The 19,950-nt window shown below is 49.1% G+C and overlaps 1 protein-coding gene across 1 annotated transcript in view; it reads left to right on the top strand.

Moving 5' to 3' along the window:
- Positions 1–19,950, top strand: part of ITGB5 (integrin subunit beta 5) — a 113,676-nt gene that overhangs the window by 67,979 nt on the left and 25,747 nt on the right. Inside the window, exons 9-10 of the mRNA XM_055568456.1 lie at positions 5,532–5,666; positions 14,884–15,313. Coding sequence (XP_055424431.1) covers positions 5,532–5,666; positions 14,884–15,313 — 565 coding nt within the window. The remainder of the gene's footprint in view (positions 1–5,531; positions 5,667–14,883; positions 15,314–19,950) is intronic.

The raw sequence follows: 19,950 nt of genomic DNA, 5'->3' as shown, positions 1-19,950 counted from the left end.
TATTTTGGGTCACAAAATGCTGCTGTGCTAGACCAGGGGCTGTAGGTAATACCCTTCTTATGGAGGACCTGGAGCATAGGGTGCCAGCCCTCTCCTGGTCCTGAAGGCAGTGAGTGGGTGGCAGTAAGGAGTTGGGGCAGGTTTTCCCTCCTGCCCGTACCTGTCCCCCGATTCTGTGCAGCTAAGGCTCCTCTTTCTCTCATACATACTCTGATCCTCATTCTTGAAACTTCCTGTTGAGAGAAACTGGATTTCCTTCTCCTTCCTAACTCACTCCTCTCACACTAACATCCTCTTTTCTGATCTCTGACCTTTAATCTTCATCGTGTCCAGCACAGAGCCCAGTGAGACCAGGTTTCCAGGTTAGCTACGCTTTGTGGTTTTCAGATTCCTGCAGTGCGTGGAGGCGTAATGTAGTGAGGGAGTCTGAGCAGAGTGTGTGTGAGGGAGGGCCCAGGCCTACCCCATGTCACCACTGTCCCAAGGGCCCCCCTCACCATGATACCCAGGGTCTCAAGCTCTGGATACGAACAGGGTGGTCAGAACGAGAGCCAGAGGCCTGCCCTGGACTGATTGCCCCATCCTGCTGGAGTCCTAGGGCTTGAAGACCCCTGGGTTAGCAGGGGGACTGTTGCTGACCGGCTCTCAACTGTGGAGTGACCACTGCTTACCTCTTGCCAGGCCAGAGCCTTTGGGGAAGAAATGGCTGAAGGGTGACTATGTCCTGAACTCCAGCATGGGGTGCAGGTTTCTCCTGGGCTTCTGGGGAGGAGCCGTCTCCCAGCATCTCCATCCTCAGTCAGCTCCTGAGTTCTGACATCCTGGGTAGCTGGCAGCCAGCTGCTCTCCCTCTGAGGCACGGTGCAATGACCTGAGCAGGACTCACGACAGATGAATTCGCTTTCTTAATGGAAACCCAGGGGCCTGGGTTAGGCAGAGTTCTGGAGGGGATCAGGGAGCCCTCTCTGTGGCTGAGGATTCAGGAACAGGCAGAGTAGAGAGAAGATCTATTCCAGGCAGGGGCTACATTTGGAACCAGGAGTGAGCCCCCAAGGACCTCTATGGGTCCAGTACTATAGCTGCTCCCTGAGTTAGATTGGTGTGTCTGAAAGGAAACATGTCAGGAAACCAGACTCTATGACTCCAGAGTGAGTGTATGAAACCTGCCCTTTAAAATGGGCTTTTCTGGAATATGATCCAAAGTAGCTATTCAAATTCAGTGGAAAACGAAAACAGCTTTCTTGAGAAGTAATTAACAAACTGTAATTTGTAATGCACTGTACAGATTTAAAGTGCATGCTTTGATAAGTTTTTGACAGTTGTACACACCTGTAAAATCATCACCGCAGTGAACGTGTCAATTACCCTGATAAGTTGGGACCCTTGGTCGCTCCCTACTTCTGCTCTTTCTTTCAGTGGAAATGTTAAAGAAATACATTAACTATAGAAATGTGAAACAGCAAGGTGTTCAGAGCCAAGTCTAGTTGGTGGAAGCTGTGTTGGGGGGCACGTTGGTGTTCTGTGTTCATTAGCACCTGATTCATTGGCTGCGGTCCTCTCTGGTAAGGACTGGCCTCGGCCGCCCACATGTCTCCTGGATTTGAGCCTGCACGGGTCCATGTGTATGTGTGTCCTTTGGCCTGTGGTGGGGGCTCTGGTTATCCTTTCACCTGCTCCTCTGCCCGGTCAGGGTCAGGGCATGGCTCTAACTGGACTGTTTGCGTTTCTCGGCGTCACCTTCCCGCCTCCGCACTTGGTGGTGGATTTCCTGTGAGTCACACAAGGCATGACTAAGTGTGGTGTGGATGCCTGCCTCCCCCAGCGCTGGCACACCATCTGTGGGGACATCCTGAAGGGACTGCAACACAGCACACGTAGCAGACGAGGTGGTGTGACTGGAGGCTGGGGAGGGAGCGCAGCAGGAAGGGTGTGTCTAATGTATCATCTCGCAGAATCGAGTCTGTTGTTCTCAGCTTTCATGGTGGGACATCTGTACCGCTGGGCTCTGATTGCTACATTTTTTCTCGCTATGCCAGATTCTTCATTGTAAGGGATCCCCGGTGTGGAGCTTTGCGCTACCGTGGGTGCTGGTGGGAGGTTCCCTTCCAGAGCTCGGAGGTGGGGCACTAGGTGCACGCATGTGCGTACACACGACACCAGCATTGTGTCACATAGACAAAGGGAGGGTCGAACTCGGGGAGAAATTCTGGGGGTCCCTTTTCAGGATGAGCAAGAACAGGGTGTGCTGGACGCCCCTAGAGCTGCACGTGGGGGGTGACGTCAGAGGCCTCCTCACCCAGCACATGGTTTTCTTTTCGCTGTTGCCATACAGTCTGCTCTTCCCGCTCCACAGCTGGCCTGCCTTAAAATGATGGCAGATGTCACCTAGCCTGGGTATTTAACAGCCTTTAAACTTCTTGACATTGTCTACTCGTTCTAGGCTGTGAGGAATAAGGAATCATATTCAGAAACAAATTTGGGAGGAGTTCATTGAATTTCAGGAGTGACAAATAATGTTTTCATACATCACAACTGCATTGGCTGTGGCTTTGCTTTTCTACTGTATCCTGTATCCCAGCCACTTCTTCCTTCCTTCCTTCATTCAGCAAACAGAGACAGCTTAACGTGTGGCAGGCATCATGCTACCTCCTGGGGATAAAACTGAACAGAACACAGTGCTACCCTCCAGAAACTCATAATCTTTGAGGGGAGACTGATTCAACCAGGATATGTCCTAAGCATCCACAATCCCCAAGGTCAGAGCCAGTTTCCAGTTAAGAAGTGTATAACTGCAGAGAGCACTGCAGGGGGACCCAGAAGGCCCGGTTCTGATCCTGCCTGCCCCTGCCAGCTAAGTGGCCTCAGTTCCCACTTCCATAAAATGGGAAGTTTGAACTGAATAATCTCCACAGTTCCTACCCTTGCTAACATCTTAAAGCGTTTCTCATTCCAGAGACTGCATGGGGATCAAGAATAATACACACTGTGGATCTGAACACAAAGCTTAGGGGTCTCATGGCCAGAGTAGGACATAAGATTCCATGTCCATCTGCTACAGTTACCCATGCATCGACTAGGAGTTCAGTCCTCAGAGTCCCCTTCCTCCGCCAGATTCCCCGTTAATTCTTCCAGGCGGTAGCTTCAGCAGATCTTGATGGCAAGTAATGATGCTTCTTCCCAATGTCTTGTTTGTGAGCCATGGGGCCTTCGCATTTCATGAGACTGAGCCTAAGAAATTTAAATAGCTCCAGTCTACCTAGCCCTTTAATGATAAACTGCTTTGCCTCATCCTCACACTTACTCACGATTAAAATATACAATTTTAATTTACCTCATCTTCCAAAAATTTTCTTCCGCTAAGCCCGAGCTGCCTAGCATAGCTGTTGTTAAAAATATCCATCTTTCCCTTCATCCATCCATTCAATAAAAGTTTATATTCAGTCCTAGAGAGAAATATGCTATGGTCCTTGGAATTCACAGCTCAGTGGGGAGAACAGATTTGTAAAAAAAACTGACCACATTTAGCAGGGCTTCCCTGGTGGCTCAGCAATAAAGAATCCACGTGCAATGCAGGAGATGCAGGTTCGATCCCTGGGTTGGGGAAGATTCCCTGGAGAAGGAAATGGCAAGCCACTCCAGCATTCTTGCCTGGGAAATCCCATGGACAGAGGAGGCTGACAGGCTACACTCCATGGGGTTGCAGAGGGTAGGACACGGCTGAGCAACTCAACAGCAACAAATCGCGTTCAGCAGAGCTGTGTGTGCTGAGTGGCACTCTCGCAGTCCTCCGCCAGTGAAGGCTGGCACTACCAAGAGAAGAGGAAGTGGATTTAAGAGAGAATATTTTTAGAGTTGTAGAAGCACTTAGATAATTTGTGGCAAAGGGAGAGACTATTTTTTGCAGAGAGTGTTTTCAATAAGCTGTTAATGTGTTGGGAAAACTGCATATTTAACTAATGCAGGTTTAACACTTCATGCTCAGCAGGAAAAAAAAAAAAAAGATAAGCAGCCCTAGGAGAGCAGGAAGCACTTCTGCCTTCCTCTGCCCAAAGCCTTGTTGCTGGAGTGCACCCGAGGAGGGAGGTAGGGGCTGAAGGGCCGTCAACTGATCTGGGGAGGGAGATCCATGTGTCTCTTGGAGTTTGTGTGCAACCTGCTATTCTGAGTGTATTTAGTGTATAAAAAGTCATTTTTGTAAGATGTACCTTAATTACAAGTTAGTTATTTCATTTGGCCTCTGTCTCCAAAGTATATCCTCCTTAGAGATTTTCAGTGGCGATTTTTAAAACTTGGAGATGTACAGATGATTGTGTAGACTTTTTACAAACTAAATACACCCCTAGTATTGAGCCACCCAGGCCAAAATGGAATTTTACTATTATTGACTCCAGAACTCCTATGTCTTCTTCTATTACTGTCCCCCAGGGGATAGTATAAATAAGCAGAATCATAGATTGTATGCTGTGCACATCTGGTTTCTTTTGGACTGTGTGATATTTATGAGATTCATCTGTGTGGCAACAGGCAGTCATGTTTCACTCATTCTTGTACTGTATGGTATTCTACATGAGCACACCATAATTTGGAACAAAAATTCTATTCTATCGATAAGCATTTGGCTAGTTCCAGTTTCTAGCTGTTACAGACAGTGTTGCTGTGAGCATTATTGTATGTGTCTGCTGGTCAGTACACATCTCTGTTGGATATGATTCTGATGTGAATTGCTTGTCTAAGGTTGACCTAAGCATTAGTAGGTACCAGCTGATGTTTTTCTTGAGGGTTGTACCAGTGCACACTCCCACCAGCAGGGTTTGAGAGCCCCAGTTGCCCCAACTCCTTTCCAACATTTGGTGTTTTTAGTCTTTTATCTTTTCTATTCTGATGGATAATTTTAACTTGATTTTGGTTTCATCTATTGTCTTGAGGACATATCCACACATAAGATGTTACGTTCTCTCAGAAAGGAGTTGAGAGCTCGTGAATGTGGACCTCATCTGATGGGAGATGGATGTGATGGTGAGCAGTGGAGGGTGGGTTCCAGGAGAAAGTGCCTGCTGAGCTGATGGGAAAGGATGATAAGGAGCTGGTCAGGGGAGGAGAGAGAGGAGCAGTTGAGCAAAGGACCGTTACCCCAGGCATGTGCAAGGCCCATAGTCTAGGGAGCACATGGCAAGATATGAAGAGCTCCATGTCTAAAGCTGAGGGTGGGGATGAGAGATGGCTCTGCAGAGATGAGCAGGGACAGCTCATCACCCTTGGAAGCAGATGAGGTCATCATGCGGCAGGTGGACCACTAGCCACTTCTCTGAGCTCCCAGAGGGAGACCTCAGGCCCAGCCTAGTAAGATGGTGTGTGGGTGTGGAGAGGAGGAAAGGGATGAGGGAGGAGCAGCGAACCTAGCTCACTGGCTCTCACCTTGGCTTGAGACCCCAGAGTCAGAGGAAGCCATGTGGGCATCAGAGAACCGGTGTGGAGAGCATCTCAGCTGTAGCCTTGACTGAGTGGTTCCGGCTTCTTCTCTCTCTGTTCAGAGCATCCGGTCTAAAGTGGAGCTGTCTGTCTGGGATCAGCCTGAGGATCTTAATCTCTTCTTCACTGCTACCTGCCAGGATGGAGTATCCTACCCTGGTCAGAGGAAGTGCGAGGGCCTGAAGATCGGGGACACGGTAAGTTCTCACCTCCTCATATGCTTAGACTTGTTAACATTGGCCATCGTGCTTTGGCTTCTGATAACTTTTGTGACTTACTAGAGGCCTTTGGGAGTTTGTATTCTGTCTTCCAGCTCAGCCGTCTCTGTGCTGTGCCTTCAAGATGCAGGTGGACTTGTTAAAAACTCCAGTCAGTACACAGCCCTCAGTATATTGGCGCCCTCAAGTTGACATGGTACCTTTGGTGCCTTTAACTTATTATTATTACCTTTGTTTGACAAGGATTAAATTGGGTTGGGGGAGTGTAAGTGGAAACCTAAAAGCCCCTGCCTTCATTCCTCGTCTCCTGGAGCTTGCTCTGTGCCTTGGGTAGTCTGATCTTCACTTTCCCCTTCTATAAAATATGAAGAAAACCTTTCACCTCTTCTGATCTGATCAGATGGAATGGATAACTCTGTCACAATGGAGGGAGCATGGATTGCCTTGTCTGAATTTAAGTGGATATAATCAAACGGTGGGGAAGAAATATCGCATATGAAGATACAGTCCAAGCTAAGGACTTGAGGGAGGGAGGAGTATGTACAAGTGATGAGAACAAAGGTGAAACACTGGCTCAGAGGCAGGCAGAGTGGTGATGGAGAGCCAGCCGCACTTCTAGAGATTTCTGCCACCAGAAGCACCAGACAGACTGTGAGATGCATTCTTTGCTTTATTGTCACTGTCAGTGCTCAGAAAATGGGAAGGCAGTGAGGGTAAGTTCTCCTCTGTAATGAAAGAATCTGATTGGAGCTGGAAAAATTAGAGGGATCTTAAAGATCCATGACTGTATCTTCTGGGCTTTCATAAGCACTAATGAAGGCCAAGGTGGAGGTTAGCAGACATACCCTGGACTCCAGGGAAACGGCTCAGAAAGACATGGGTGGGGTCACACAGTTGCTTACACCGCAGTCTGGTCTTTTGGAGTTTCCTCATGTTCTGTAATTGATTCTGTCCCTCCTTCACCTTCCCAACTGCTCTTCACCCACTTTATGACCCACAAGCATACATCTCACCCATTCTAAATCTTATAGGGGTGCCTTACCCCAGCAAAGGGACAATTCAGAATGTGGTATGAAAGTTCAGAAAGTGAAGGACTCTAATAACCAGATAACAAATCTTTTTCTCACTCAGGTTTTTTTTCCAAGTGTCTTTTTGATCTTAAAAAAAGGAGAGGGGGAGATTGAGCTAATCAAGTTGTCAGATAATGAATTATTAAAATTTAAAAATGCTTATTTATGGCCTTTAGCTCAGAAGATATTCATAGAATAAGGTGATGTTGCTGTAACAGACTCCTATTCCCATCTTCCTATTGACGTGAATAAATTTTGGAGAGAGTGGTTTAGTCTATACAAATAAAATATAGGAGTAGAATTGATGCTAATCCCTGTCTTACTTATTAATAAGTCAAATTTTTAATATACATGGACTATTTGGGTAGAGAAAGCCCCATCTCATTAAAGTTGTACACCCAATAAAATTTTATTTTTTAATACTTGTCATATTTTGTAATATATTTATGTTGTTTTGATCAGTTGCAGTGATTAGTCAAATCCAGATGGTGTTTTTAAAAACATAAAAGCCTTACAGTCACCGAGTTTAAAGAGGCAATTATGAAATGTAGGATGAGTCAGAACTAACCAGAAAAAATACATGTAAGTGGGTTCTGTAGATCTGTGGTGCAAGGGGTGTTTAGTGCAGTGTGTCAGGAAAGCCAACGAAGGATGCGTGAGAAACACCCAAGGAACCCTTTGCTTGGAGAAATAGGTACCGTGAAACTGAGGAGGCAAGGATGTACAGCACACACCAGATGCCTGGGTGTCAAGATGTCTCTTGACAAATTCTAATGACATCCTAATCCAAAGGTAACATGGGTTGGCAATAGCGTAGCTGGGCAGACGCATAGCTGAGTGAATCTGCTTGCTAGGAGTGTTGATGACATCAGCTGGAGGAAGGCTTGACTGAGGTTCCTACTGTCTCCTGTTCGTGTTTACTACTGGCTTGAGGTTAACTCGTGGCAGAACTGCTTATCAAAGGTGGGAAGGTCACAAAGCTGGAGAAAATAGATTACTTACAAAGCAGGAAAGCCAATATTTAAGAACATTTTTCAAAATGAAGTGGAGTTGAAATCATTAGGATTAGTATCTTGCATTTAGTCCAGAATATTAATAAAATACAGGGAACTTGGTTTGATAGTAGCTTTTAAGTAAAGGATCTGGTAGATTCTAATTCTCAAAGACTCCACGTGAATAACTAGTGTTGCTTTAAAAAAAATATAATGCCAACTGAGGCTGCATTAATGGAACCCCGAGATAATGGTTTCACTTTTCTCTGTGCAGGTCAGACCGCATCTGGAGTTCTTTGTTCAGGGAAAGTTCTTTGACAGGGAAAGCAACTGTCACGATGAGGTATCTAGAAACCAGGAAGGTCAAAAGAGCTAGTTTGTTGATAATAAAGTTGAAATAGTGGATGCAAGAAACTGAAGCCAGTTCAAGAAAGGGAAATTTATTGTAAGAATATTGGGTTCCTGATGGCCCATGCAGGAAGGGGACCATGCAGTTAGTCTTGGAAAGGACTGAGAAGTGACTGGACAGAGTTAGCTCCATGTTCCTCACTGGGTTCCCTGTAAGGAAGGTAGTTATTCACGTTGACAGATGAGAAAAGCTGAAGCACAGAGTTCAGTCACTTGCTCAGGTAAGCAGCCAGTAAGTAGCAGGGCAGAAGTTCAAGGCTCAGACCTTCTGGCTCTGGCACCGGTACCAGTGCTCCTCCCTACCCCCCACCACCTTCCCTTGGCACTCGCTGCCCATCACTGTGTTCCATCACACCTGTTGCACCTATCCAGAGGGCTCGCCTCAGAGTATGATCTCAAGGGCCAGCCTCTAGCAAGGGAGTACCTCCCCATGTGCTCTGCACACCCCCTGTGGCTAGGTGCTGCCAGGCACCCTGAGATGTGAGATCACCCACAGACGGGCAGTGGACTTGCAACACTCTCCTAACTGAGTCCCCTCACTGCTCATAGCATCCTGACCGTGGGAATAGTGACGTGAGCTACCGTTTCCTGGGAATTTATAATGCACTCCATGCTGTGCTAGGGGTTTGCTGCCAGGTCTCTGCTGCTTGCAGCACCTGGGTCAGGTAGACATTACTTCTCCATTTTATGTGAGAAAGACAGAGACTCCAGGGTGGGGTTGTGGGGTGGCGCTGAGGGACTTGCTGGAAGTCTGACTGCTGGTGAGCACGCACGCTAGGAGACAGCTGCAGCCACTGATGCCATAGTCCAGGTTTTTCCCCTTAAACCTTGTGCACTTTGGAAAGTTTCAGAGAAGCGAAAGGTGTTATCATCACCACTTTCATGTGGTCACTCTAGTGTGCAGATCTTGTTTTTGCTAGGATATGTCAGCAAGATAGGAACATTGTCCAGAAGACAGGACAGGATTCCAAGCGGCATTTTTCTCACAAACGTGAACAATCTCAGATGTATTTGGATGGTTTCAGGAGCATTTGAAGCAGAAGAAGGAAGGGTGCTTCTCCTATGCTCTCCATAGCATTTCTATCCCAGCAGGTGAGCTGGAGCCTCCCCTGGGCTCCGAGGGGCCTTGACCCTATTGAGACAGCGGCCCAAAGACAGGCCTCCCATACTGGCTCCCTGTTTCCTCTCTCTGTCCAAGAGGCTACAGTCATGTGGCCCCTGGCTCTGCTGCCAGGGCTGTTAAGTTTTGTCTTCTGTGGAAGGAGACAGGCTGGCACAGAGCAGCAGCCACTCACCCATCATAACCGGACCAAGTGGTGCTGGCCAGGCCACCAGAGGTGAGCTCCTTGAGGGCCCTGGAGGCAGCAGAGGACAGAACCCAGGGCAAAATGGAAAGGTGGGGTCCTTGTTCAGAAATAACTTCAGATAGCAGAGTATTACACCTAAGCATGGGTCATTCTGAGTGTGGGGTCCACCATGCTGGTGTGGCATGGAAACTGGGGGCCTCCCCTCAGCCCCCTTTTTGCTGATGGAGCCCCAAGGAAGAAAGGCCCCTCATCACAGGGGCAGCTATTTCAGCTGAGGCTTAGAGTTTTCCAGACATAGAAGATTTAGAGAATTGAAAGAGAAATGTGTACCCCAATGTTCATTGCAGCACTGTTTATAATAGCCGGGACATGGAAGCAACCTAGATGTCCATCAGCAGATGAATGGATAAGAAAGCTGTGATACAGATACACAATGGAGTATTACTCAGCCATTAAGAAGAATACATTTGAGTCAGTTCTAATGAGGTGGATGAAACTGGAGCCTATTATACAGAGTGAAGTAAGCCAGAAAGAAAAACACCAATACAGTATACTAATGCATATATATGGAATTTAGAAAGATGGTAACAATAACCCTGTATACGAGACAGCAAAAGAGACACTGATGTATAGAACAGTCTTTTGGACTCTGTGGGAGAGGGAGAGGGTGGGATGATTTGGGAGAATGGCATTGAAATACGTATAATATCATATATGGAATGAGTCGCCAGTCCAGGTTTGATGCATGATACTGGATGCTTGGGGCTGGTGCACTGGGACGACCCAGAGGGATGGTATGGGGAGGGAGGAGGGAGGAGGGTTCAGGATGGGGAACGCATGTATACCTGTGGCAGATTCATTTCGATATTTGGCAAAACCAATACAATATTGTGAAGTTTAAAAATAAAAAATAAAAAAAAGAAGGTTTAGGAGACCCCATTAGTGGTGAGTCCATGAGGGTATTGCCCTTTTGCAGGTGGGAAGCAGCTGAGGGGAGTGGGCTGGGGACGGAGGGGAGAGTGGCAGGGACAGAGGCAGGATCGGGCTGACTGGTAGGGCCCACGTTCCAGTACGGTGTCTGGCTGTTATTCGGCAGGTGTTTCCTGTTCCTTAGCACCACAAGTTGGGAGGGCTGCGGGCAAGTCAGGAAACGGCGAGGAGGTAGGCAGGGGCACAGGGCACAGCGGAGAGGCGCTGGGTCTCAACCGGAGAAGAGGAATTAGGGAGCGCAGACGGGCTATCACTACCATCAAGTGTGTCTCGGGGCCTGGCCTGTGGATAAGGACATGGCCCATGGGTTGTGGGGAGCCATGAGACAGCTGAGTTCAAGTGGCTTCCGTGTGGGTCTCGCCTCTGTAACCAGAATTTCCTGCAGGGTTCGGGGTGGTCAGGCAGCAGCTCCGTGGTTCCTTCCAACCAGAGGTTGTGGTTCCCTGACTGTCCTGTGTTCTCTGGGTAAGGGGTCTATTCAGAAAAGAAGCAGGTGGTAGGGTTGCTGTTATTCAGTTGCTAAGTTGTGTCCGACTCTTTGCCACCCCATGGACTGCAGCTCACCAGGCTTCCCTGTCCTTCACTGTCTCCCGGAGTTTGCTCAAACTCATGTCCATTGAGTAGATGGTGCTGTCCAACCATCTCATCTTCTGTCGCTGCCTTCTCCTCCTGCCCCCAATCTTTCCTAGCATTGGGGTCTTTTCCAGTGAGACGGCTCTCTGCATCAGGTGGCCAAAGTATTGGAGCTTCAGCATCCGTCTTTCCAATGAATAATCAGGGTTGATTTCCTCTAGGAGGTGTAGGGGGTAAGGGACAAAGGTGGTCCTCAGAGAAATAATTCTTAAATGAAATCTTGAAGTCCTGAATCTAGTGATTTCCATTTTTCTTCCCAACATCAACCAAGGCTTACTGAGTGGGCCTGGCTGCTGGAAGTTGGTTTTCTCGTGAACTGGCTTTGACACATCAGTATGCAAGTGGCCTGCTGAGTGGCCAGCACTAACGCCTGGTACAAAGGACTCTGTGAGCCCGTCATAGGCTTCCCACGGCGTCCCCTCTACTGTCCCCTCCCCTGGGGCTCTCCACCTCGTGTCCGGACCCATTGTCTCAGTGAGCTCCTAGGAGCCTTGGCATCTGCACAGCCTGGATTTGGTGGACCCGAGTGGGGATTGGGCAGCCCCTGGGAAAGGATGAATCAGGCCAGCAGCCCCAAGGCGGGAACCAGGAGCATCTCAATGAGGTTCAGATAACAAGGCTGGGCAGAGGAAGGGCTGCTGTGCCCGTGACCATCCTCTGGAACCTTAGAATGGGAAGCAGAGAATCTCCAGAACTGGGGGCCTTCACCGTCAGTCCACAGTGGTCGCAGAAGAGGAGCCTCATTCCAGCCACCTGACAGGCTCGCTGGATTCTTTCCTGATCCCTCAGGGAAATGGACTCTGAGGGGAGGGGTGGCAGAACAGATTGACTCTCTGTTCCCAGCGTGCTTTTTATAGCATTCCTGTGCCCAGCAGGACCTGAAGCTTGGCTGAAACTGAGCCATTCCCTGGTTATCAGGTGGCCAGGCAGACATTAGGCCGCATGGGGCCCGACATTGAGGGCCTTGATTGGACCAGAGCTTGGCTGGGGAAGGCCAGCGGGACCTGCTGAGAAGACAGGCCTTCCTGCTCCTCCAGCCGGGCAGCCTGGGCAGACAGCAGGTGAGCATTTCTGAATCCTGGGTGGTTGGCTGCCAGCACTCATTGAAGGGCTTCACCTTTCCACTTACTCCTGGTAAGTCCCAGGAGATTAATCCCCCTCTTGCTGCTTAATTCCATGATGCAGGCAAGTTTTCCTGGGGGAAGGTTATGCTCACAGATGGACACTACCCACAGTCTTGCAATAATTAAATGCCTTGGACTCTTGGTCCAGGCTGTTTCTTTGTAACTTTTTTCATTTCTGACCCCCAGCTGCCTTTGCAGGGAGCAGAGCTTTCCATTTACTAAGTCCAGCAAAGTTGTTCCCCTGGGAAGCACTAGGCTTCTCTCTGAGCCTCAGAGGGAGAGATGTTCACCTCCACATTCTTGATGCCCTTGGCGCCTTGGTCAGGTGCGGCCTCCTTGTCCTTCCATTTGCACCCAGTTTACCTCCAGCCCAAGGCTGGAAGATTTAAAGAAACCTCTGGTCACCACTTGGGGGGTCCCCGCCTATGGTCCCTGTGTGAGCTGGGCCTCTCCCTCTGAACCCAGCTCTGGACACTGGACGCCTGCCTCATTCTCTCCTTCTAGGAGGTGATGTGCCAAGGTGAGCACAGGCCTAGCCCCACCCCTCCCCAGCTGTGTGAGCATCACTAAGCCCCCTGAGCCCACCAACCAACCCCGCTTTCTCTCTGGTAAATGAGGATGTGTCCTCCTAGGGCGTGTAAATGAGATGCTCACGGAAATACCAAGCACGGTGCCTGGTGCGTGTAGTACGCAGCAGCTGGTAACTGTTAGGCAGACTGCAGTATCCTGGGTGGGTCCCCATCTTACTTCCTTACCTGGAGAGCCCCGCTGTACCCGAGGGCCTTGGAACTTACTCTTGAATTTGCTTTCGTCAGTCTTTCCCTTTGTCCCTCCCACTGCCCACGTGGAAGTGGGGCTGGGCCAGTCCCAACTATCTGCAGCTGGCTTGGTCCTCCCAGCTTCCTGACCCTGGCTCGTGGCCATTGTCCTCAATTCACTTGTCCGACAGCATGTCCTGTGACACCCCTTTCCTAGTGCTGACTTCTGCTGTTTTGTTGCCAGCAGGACCCTCTCCAGGGCCTGGGGAGCTGGGTTTCCTGCTCAGTCTCACACTCTCCCCCTCCCACCCTGGGGGGGTCCCTGGGTGTCACGGAATCTGAGGGGAGGCCTTTTAGAATTAGTAATGATCCCAAAGTAAAAGGGATCTATAGAACGTTTAGAAAAAGATATTTTGAGAGTTTTCCGAAAATATACCTAAAGAGTACCCAGTAAAGCAGGTTATTGATGACTTTTTAAAGAAATCAGTTCTTTTCCAACCCAGATAGTAGAATTAACAACAACAGTAGCTAAAAGTGGATCCTAACTTGTTTTGAGCTTCCAGAATGTTCTGAGGAGCCTTTTGAAAAAGAAAGACATCTGGGCCAGGCAGTGGGTCAGTTTCTGGAGTGGGTCCAGGCCTCTGTCCATTTGAGGGAGAAGGACTCAGGGTATTGTCTGGCCAGGTGTGCCAGCTACCTGTCTGGAGATTTCTGCAGCGCCACGCAGGGAGGGCAGTGCTAGATGGTTCTCACCACACAGCGTGAGGGGGGAAGTGGTGTCATGCTTGACTTCGTGGGAGAATCACAGCGAGCAGTGTCTTTCCTTTCCTCACATCCCAGCCATGTGGGCAGCTAACAGGCGCCTTTCCTCCATTGTGATCTGCCATCGAGGTCCACCTTCCTACCTGTTTCCATGGCAACTCATAAGCAGCTCAGGAGTTGGCAACATGCTTTGCATGCTTTGTTTAATAAGAAAAAGTCTGTCCACATGTATCCCTGGTGACTCAGATGGTAAAGAATCTGCCTGCAGTGCAGGAGACCTGATTTTGATCCCTGGGTCAGAAAGATCCCCTGGAGAAAGGAATGGCTACCCACTCCAGTATTCTTGCCTGGAGAATCTCTGTGGACAGTGGAGCCTGGTGGGCTACAGTCCATGGGGTCACAAAGAGTTGGATATGACTGAGCGACTAACCCTCTCACTTTTTCTTTCACTTCTAAATACAACCTCATGGCCGTGGGCTGATTGTGAAAGACGGTTGTGGGCACCACGCAGAGAGAAACTGGGACGAAGGGAGGCTCAGGTGTGTCTGTGAGGAGACGGCTAAGCTGGAAGGGACCCAGAGGTCCTCTGTCCCTTCTCCAGCAGGGGAGGAGGCACCTCTGCGGGAGAGTAGGCAGCTGCCAGGGCTGCTGGGCCCCAGGGCCCCACGTGCTCAGGGAGCATGTCTAGCTTGGCCCAGACGAGGTGCCTGGTAAATTGTTGAATATTTTGTTGACTTTCAAGATGGAGATGAGGAGAGGATAGGTTAGAAGTGAAAAAAGAGGGGAGAAAGAGAACCATGTAACCTTGAGTGAATCTTTCTACCTTCCTATGGAAGCCTTTTTCCTCCAGGGTGTGAGGATTCAAAGAGATAATGAACATTAACGAACCAAGCACGATACCTGTCAGATGATGGTGCCTGAACATGCCCTTCCTGGGTAAAGGGAAGGGCTTGCTGACTTGGGGCCTCATCCTCCTCGGGTGGCTGGAGTGGCCTCCCTGCATGTGGGCAGGGGCCAGCTTTGATCCCAGCTCTGCACTGAGGGCCTTGGAGGAACTGTGCTCGGGCCCCTGGGTGATAGGGAAGCCAGTACAGGGAGCGGGAGGCCCAGTCGCGCCACGGCCACAACATCCCCTCTCTTTCTCCTGCCCAGGCGTCCTTTGAGGTATCGGTGGAGGCCCGGAGCTGCCCCAGCAAGCACGTGCAGCACACGTTCACCCTGCGGCCCGTGGGCTTCCGGGACAGCCTGGAGGTGGGGGTCACCTACAACTGCAGGTGCGGCTGCAGCGCGGGGCTGGAACCCGACAGCGCCAGGTGCAGCAGCAACGGGACTTATGTCTGCGGCCTGTGTGAGTGCAACCCCGGCTACCTGGGTACCAGGTGCGAGTGCCAGGAAGGGGAGAGCCAGAGCGGGTACCAGAACCTGTGCCGGGAGGCGGAGGGCAAGCCACTGTGCAGCGGGCGCGGGCAGTGCAGCTGCAACCAGTGCTCCTGCTTTGAGAGCGAGTTTGGCAAGATCTACGGGTCCTTCTGCGAGTGCGACAACTTCTCCTGCGCCAGGAACAAAGGTGTCCTCTGCTCAGGTAGGTGCCCCCGCAAGCACTGTTGCTCTGAGCCAAAGCATGCCTTTTACTGATTGCCATGGTTCTGCTGGGAGCAAGCGAGGGCCAGCCTTGGGGGTGGCACCAGCATGTTGAATACAAAAACAAGAGACAGCGCTGCTGCGTGGTCTGAGGGACTCTCAGGGTTGGCGGGGTCTGCTGTGCGTCCTTCAGGACTCACCCACACAGCATTCCTGACTCGTAGATGATCAGCCTCTTCTTGATCGCCCTGGGGACAAGGAGCTCCCCAGGGATGGTAGTGATTATTCCTTTATTAGACATCCATTCATCGTCTATGGGCTTCCCTGGTGGCTCAGCTGGTAAAGAATCTGCCTGCAATGTGGGAGACCTGGGTTCAATCCCTGGGTTGGGAAGATCCCCTGGAGAAGGGAACAGCTACCCACTCCAGTGTTCTGGCCTGGAGAATTCCATGAACTATACAGTCCATGAGGTCGCGAAGAGTCAGACACGAGTGAGCAACTTTCACTTATCTCCTATGGCTGCTCTAACAAGTTTCCATAGACTTAGTGGCTTAAAACAATCCAAGTTTATTCCATTCCTGTTCTGGATGTCAAAAGTCTGAAGTGGGTGTTATTTGGCTAAAATCCAGGTGTCGTCAGGGCTGTGTTCCTTCTTGAAGTTCTAAGGGAGAATCTGTTCCTTGGCCCTCTCCAACTTCCAGAAACCCATCTGCATTCCTTGGCTTGCAGCACCTTCCTCTGTTTTCTCAGCCAGCAGTGTAACATCCTCACATCTCTCTCTGACCTCTGTTTTGCTCTGATGCTCTTTGCCTCCCCCTTATAAGGAGCCTTGCAGCTGCATTGGACCCACCAGATAGTCCAGACCAGTCTCCTCATCTCAGGATCCTTGACTTAATCACATCTGCAGGGTCCCTTCTACCCTGTAAAGCAGCACTGATACAAGTTCCAGGGGTTAGGCTCTGCATATCTTTGAGGGCCATCCTTCTGCTTCCCACAGGTATGATTTGAAAGTTTTCTTTTATATCCAACAGAAAATTGTTTCTCAGTCACTTCCACTGGTGGGTCACATTTTAGGCTTCCCTTTTCCGTATGGCAACCTGCTAAAACATCTGAGAACTAATTTGTGTTTCTCTGTTCTCTTTTTTTTTTTAATTTTCAAAATATTAAATTTTTTTGTTCTCTTTTCTTAACCCAAACTAGATACCAGGTCTCTTCCTGCTTTGAGGCTCTGTCATTTTGTTCAGCATGCTTCTCAGAATCAGGCAGGTTACTTGTCATCTGGGTAACAGGGGCTCAGCCCCAGGTCCAACTAACATTTGCTTCCTGTGACCTGAACATTCCACTTCCATAAACACCTCCTAACAACACTCACCTTTTCTTTTCTATTAAACAATCACATTGTACGGTTGAACTTGATTTTAACTTGACTACCAAAAGTTGAAGATTAATATTTGAATGAACTGTAACAAAGCCAAGTTTCTGTTGTGTCACATCTGAGCACTTAAGTGTTTGAATCTAAGCATAGGACTTTACATGGATACAGTTAAGTGGAAGTTTGGCAGTTCCCATTCTGGGAGTGGCACTCTGGTGAAACACTGTGTCCTTTAACACGTCTCTTAAAGGTCAGTCTGTCCAACACCATGCCACCTGCAGATCGAGTGAACAGAACAGTTTTGGGCAAGATTATAGTTTCTTCTACTATCTCTTATTCTCTTATATGTTCTGTTGCTTCCAGGATCCCTTCTTTGTGAATGGTCTCCTGGTGGTGAAGTGTTGATTTAGAAGGAACATGGAGTGTGGCAGGGAAGATGAAGCACAAACGTGTGAAGCGAATCAGATCATAGAAATCATCTGTCCCTGTGGCAGGAGTAACCCCCCTTCTGTCCACAGGAGAAACAAGTGCAGATGGTAGCACAGGGGAGGATAAGCCAGTGAGGTCTCCAGGGGCAGACCACACTGTGAGACACATACATGGGTGTGGCATGCTCAGAATTGGAAATGTTCTAGAAAGCGTAGGATGTATAGTGTCGTAGAAGAGTCAGCTAGCTGATAGGGTCTGGATTTGATGTGCTGAACAGGCAACAGGGATCCGCTCTTCCTGAGGGGTTGGATGGTTCCCCTGGATCAGCAGAAAAGTGCTTAGGATCAGGCAGGCCTGGGCCTGAATCCAGCACCACCATGGGCTGCTTGTGTCCCTCTGGGCACAGGACTTTAGTGAGCAGTAAGAGAACGTGTCTAAGCACCTAGCACATTGCCTTGCTGACCGCCAGCTCCTTTAAGAATCAGGGCCACACGCTCCTGGGAGCTGTAGCCACTCCCAGTGTGCCCGCGGGGCCGCCTTCCCCATGAGTCCCGCATGGTGGGATGGACAGACTGCTGCCACAAACACTCTAAGATACCTGACTGTGTCTGTAATTGGCTTTCAGCAGTTTTTTTTTTTTTTTTTTTTAAATTAGCAAGTATTATTGTGGAATGCTGTCCTTTCCCTTCAAGTGCCAAAAATGCACTGGTGGGAGACTCTCACATGTCCCTGAGTGAGGAAACGGGAGGTTAGAGATGCTTTGGGGCTCCTGCCTGTGTGGTATGTTGAGTCACTAACTCCTTTGGGTTGCTGAGCTAGATGTCTTCTGTTCCCTCATAGGAAAATTTGAAAAATACAGGGGAGTTGATGGATGTGTGGTCAGTCTGAGCTGTCTGTCTCCTTCTTGGTGACCAGGATTAATTTGGACCATCTGGTGAAGCAGACAAGAAACTTCTTTTACCCTCTGTGTCCTCAGTCAAGAGAATGATTCCAGCTAGCTGGAGGATTATTCTTAGGTCTAGAATATTCTGAAGGGAAAGAAAGAAGTTGTTCATTATTCCAGCATTCTTACTTTAAGACGTCTCCCGTCTAAATTTTTTTCTAAATGTGTATGTGTATGCAATTTTGTATCTTGCTTTTTTTTCTTATGATATTATATCCTAAGAAGCACCTGAAGTTGAATTACTTGAACACAGCAATGATTAGAAGAACATTTGGCTGTCTTTCCACTGCATCCCCAATTAGCCGCCTCCACCCCTTCACTTCCTGGCTCAGACAGTAAAGAATCCCCCTGCAATGCAGGAGATGTGGGTTCAATTCCTGGGTCAGGAAGATCCCCTGGAGAAGGAAATGGCAACCTAGTCCAGTATTCTTGCCTGGGAAATCCCACAGACAGAAGAGCCTAGCGGGCTACAATTTATGGGGTTGCAAGAGTTGGACCGACTTAGCAACTAAAACACCACCCCTTCACTTTGAAAGCAGCAGCTAGTTGAAGCTATCCAAGTCTTCCTGGAGACAGTAGTTTGTAGGTCAGGAGGTGTGGGTGATGTGAGGTCATCCAGGAAGGATGCCCAGCTCCAGGCAGGACCCATCCGCATGCATGCAACCCTGCCTGCCCATCCATGTTGCTTGTCTCACAAGCACTCCAGCTTGTTCAGGAGGCAGCAGCGAGTGGGTGAGGGGTCCACCCCCAGTTCTTGTTCCAGAGGTCAGCTTGGGGCTCCTGCTCTGAAATTGAGTTCTTTGGTTTCAAGCTCTCAGATCACTGTTATGTTGGGGTTTTGTGGGGGAGAAGTCTTATTTCTCAACAGCCGTTCTGGTCTTGAAGATGCTGACTCAGAGACTCACAAGCAGCTGACTTCAGCATTCTCTCAGCCCTTCCCCCTGCAGCCAGGCCTGCGGGGGCTGTGAGGTTGTGATCCACCTTCAGACAGGGCCTGAGGCAGAAACAGGCCAGAGCTGATGGGGACGTCTTGGAGAAGTTCTTCCACTTCTCCCAGGTATTTTCACCTGTAAGAGGCTTCTGGTCCTTTACCCCCAACCAAGACACAGGACCGAGGGTCAGGCAAGAAGTTACAGGTTTGAGACGTGTTATACGTCACAAAAGTTAGTAGTGAAGGAAACCCGACTAAGGTCTGGAAGCAGTTGAACATCTTGGTTATTACTTTTGTGGCACACTGTCATGGGAATGTGTGTGGATCCAGGGCTGCTGTTCCTCCCTCTGGTTTCTAGAGGCAAAATAACTCAGAGTGGTTCTGTCCACAGACCAATCCTGTGAGTACAGATAGAGCCACAGGGCCATTGTGAGGGTTTCTGTTCCTTTGAGTCTCCTTAAGTGTTGACCCTTCAGAATCGCTCTGTTAATAGAACATGTGGACATGGTCTGTTTAGTTGTTTTCAGTATAATTAGAGGTTATTGTGCAAACTTTGTTATTCTTTGCTGGTTTCTGTACCCAAACAGTGCATTTCCTGGGATTTGAGTTACTCTGCTATGGTAAGCTGTTGAAATCATCCCAACCCTAGTGCTTTCAGCAATCTCTGTTCTTAAAATGCCTGCACTGCTGAGTCGCTCAGTAGTGTCCGACTCTTTGAGACCCCATTGACTGTAGCCCGCCAGTCCATGGGATTCTGCAGGCAAGAAGACTGGAACGGGTTGCCATGCCCTCCTGCAGGGGATCTTCCCAACCCAGGGATCGAACCTAGGTCTCCCACGTTGTAGATGGATTCTTTACTTGTCTGAGCCACCAGGGAAGCCTGCACTGGGATATGTGGAATAATTTACTGAAAGCTTACTTCTTGGGTTTCATATACTGAGAAAATTTATATCAAATAGGATA

Source organism: Bubalus kerabau, chromosome 2 (assembly GCF_029407905.1).
Source record: "Bubalus kerabau isolate K-KA32 ecotype Philippines breed swamp buffalo chromosome 2, PCC_UOA_SB_1v2, whole genome shotgun sequence".
Lineage (NCBI taxonomy): Eukaryota > Metazoa > Chordata > Mammalia > Artiodactyla > Bovidae > Bubalus > Bubalus kerabau.
Note: the sequence above shows the minus strand (reverse complement) of the source record. Positions and strands in the feature narration are given on the sequence as shown.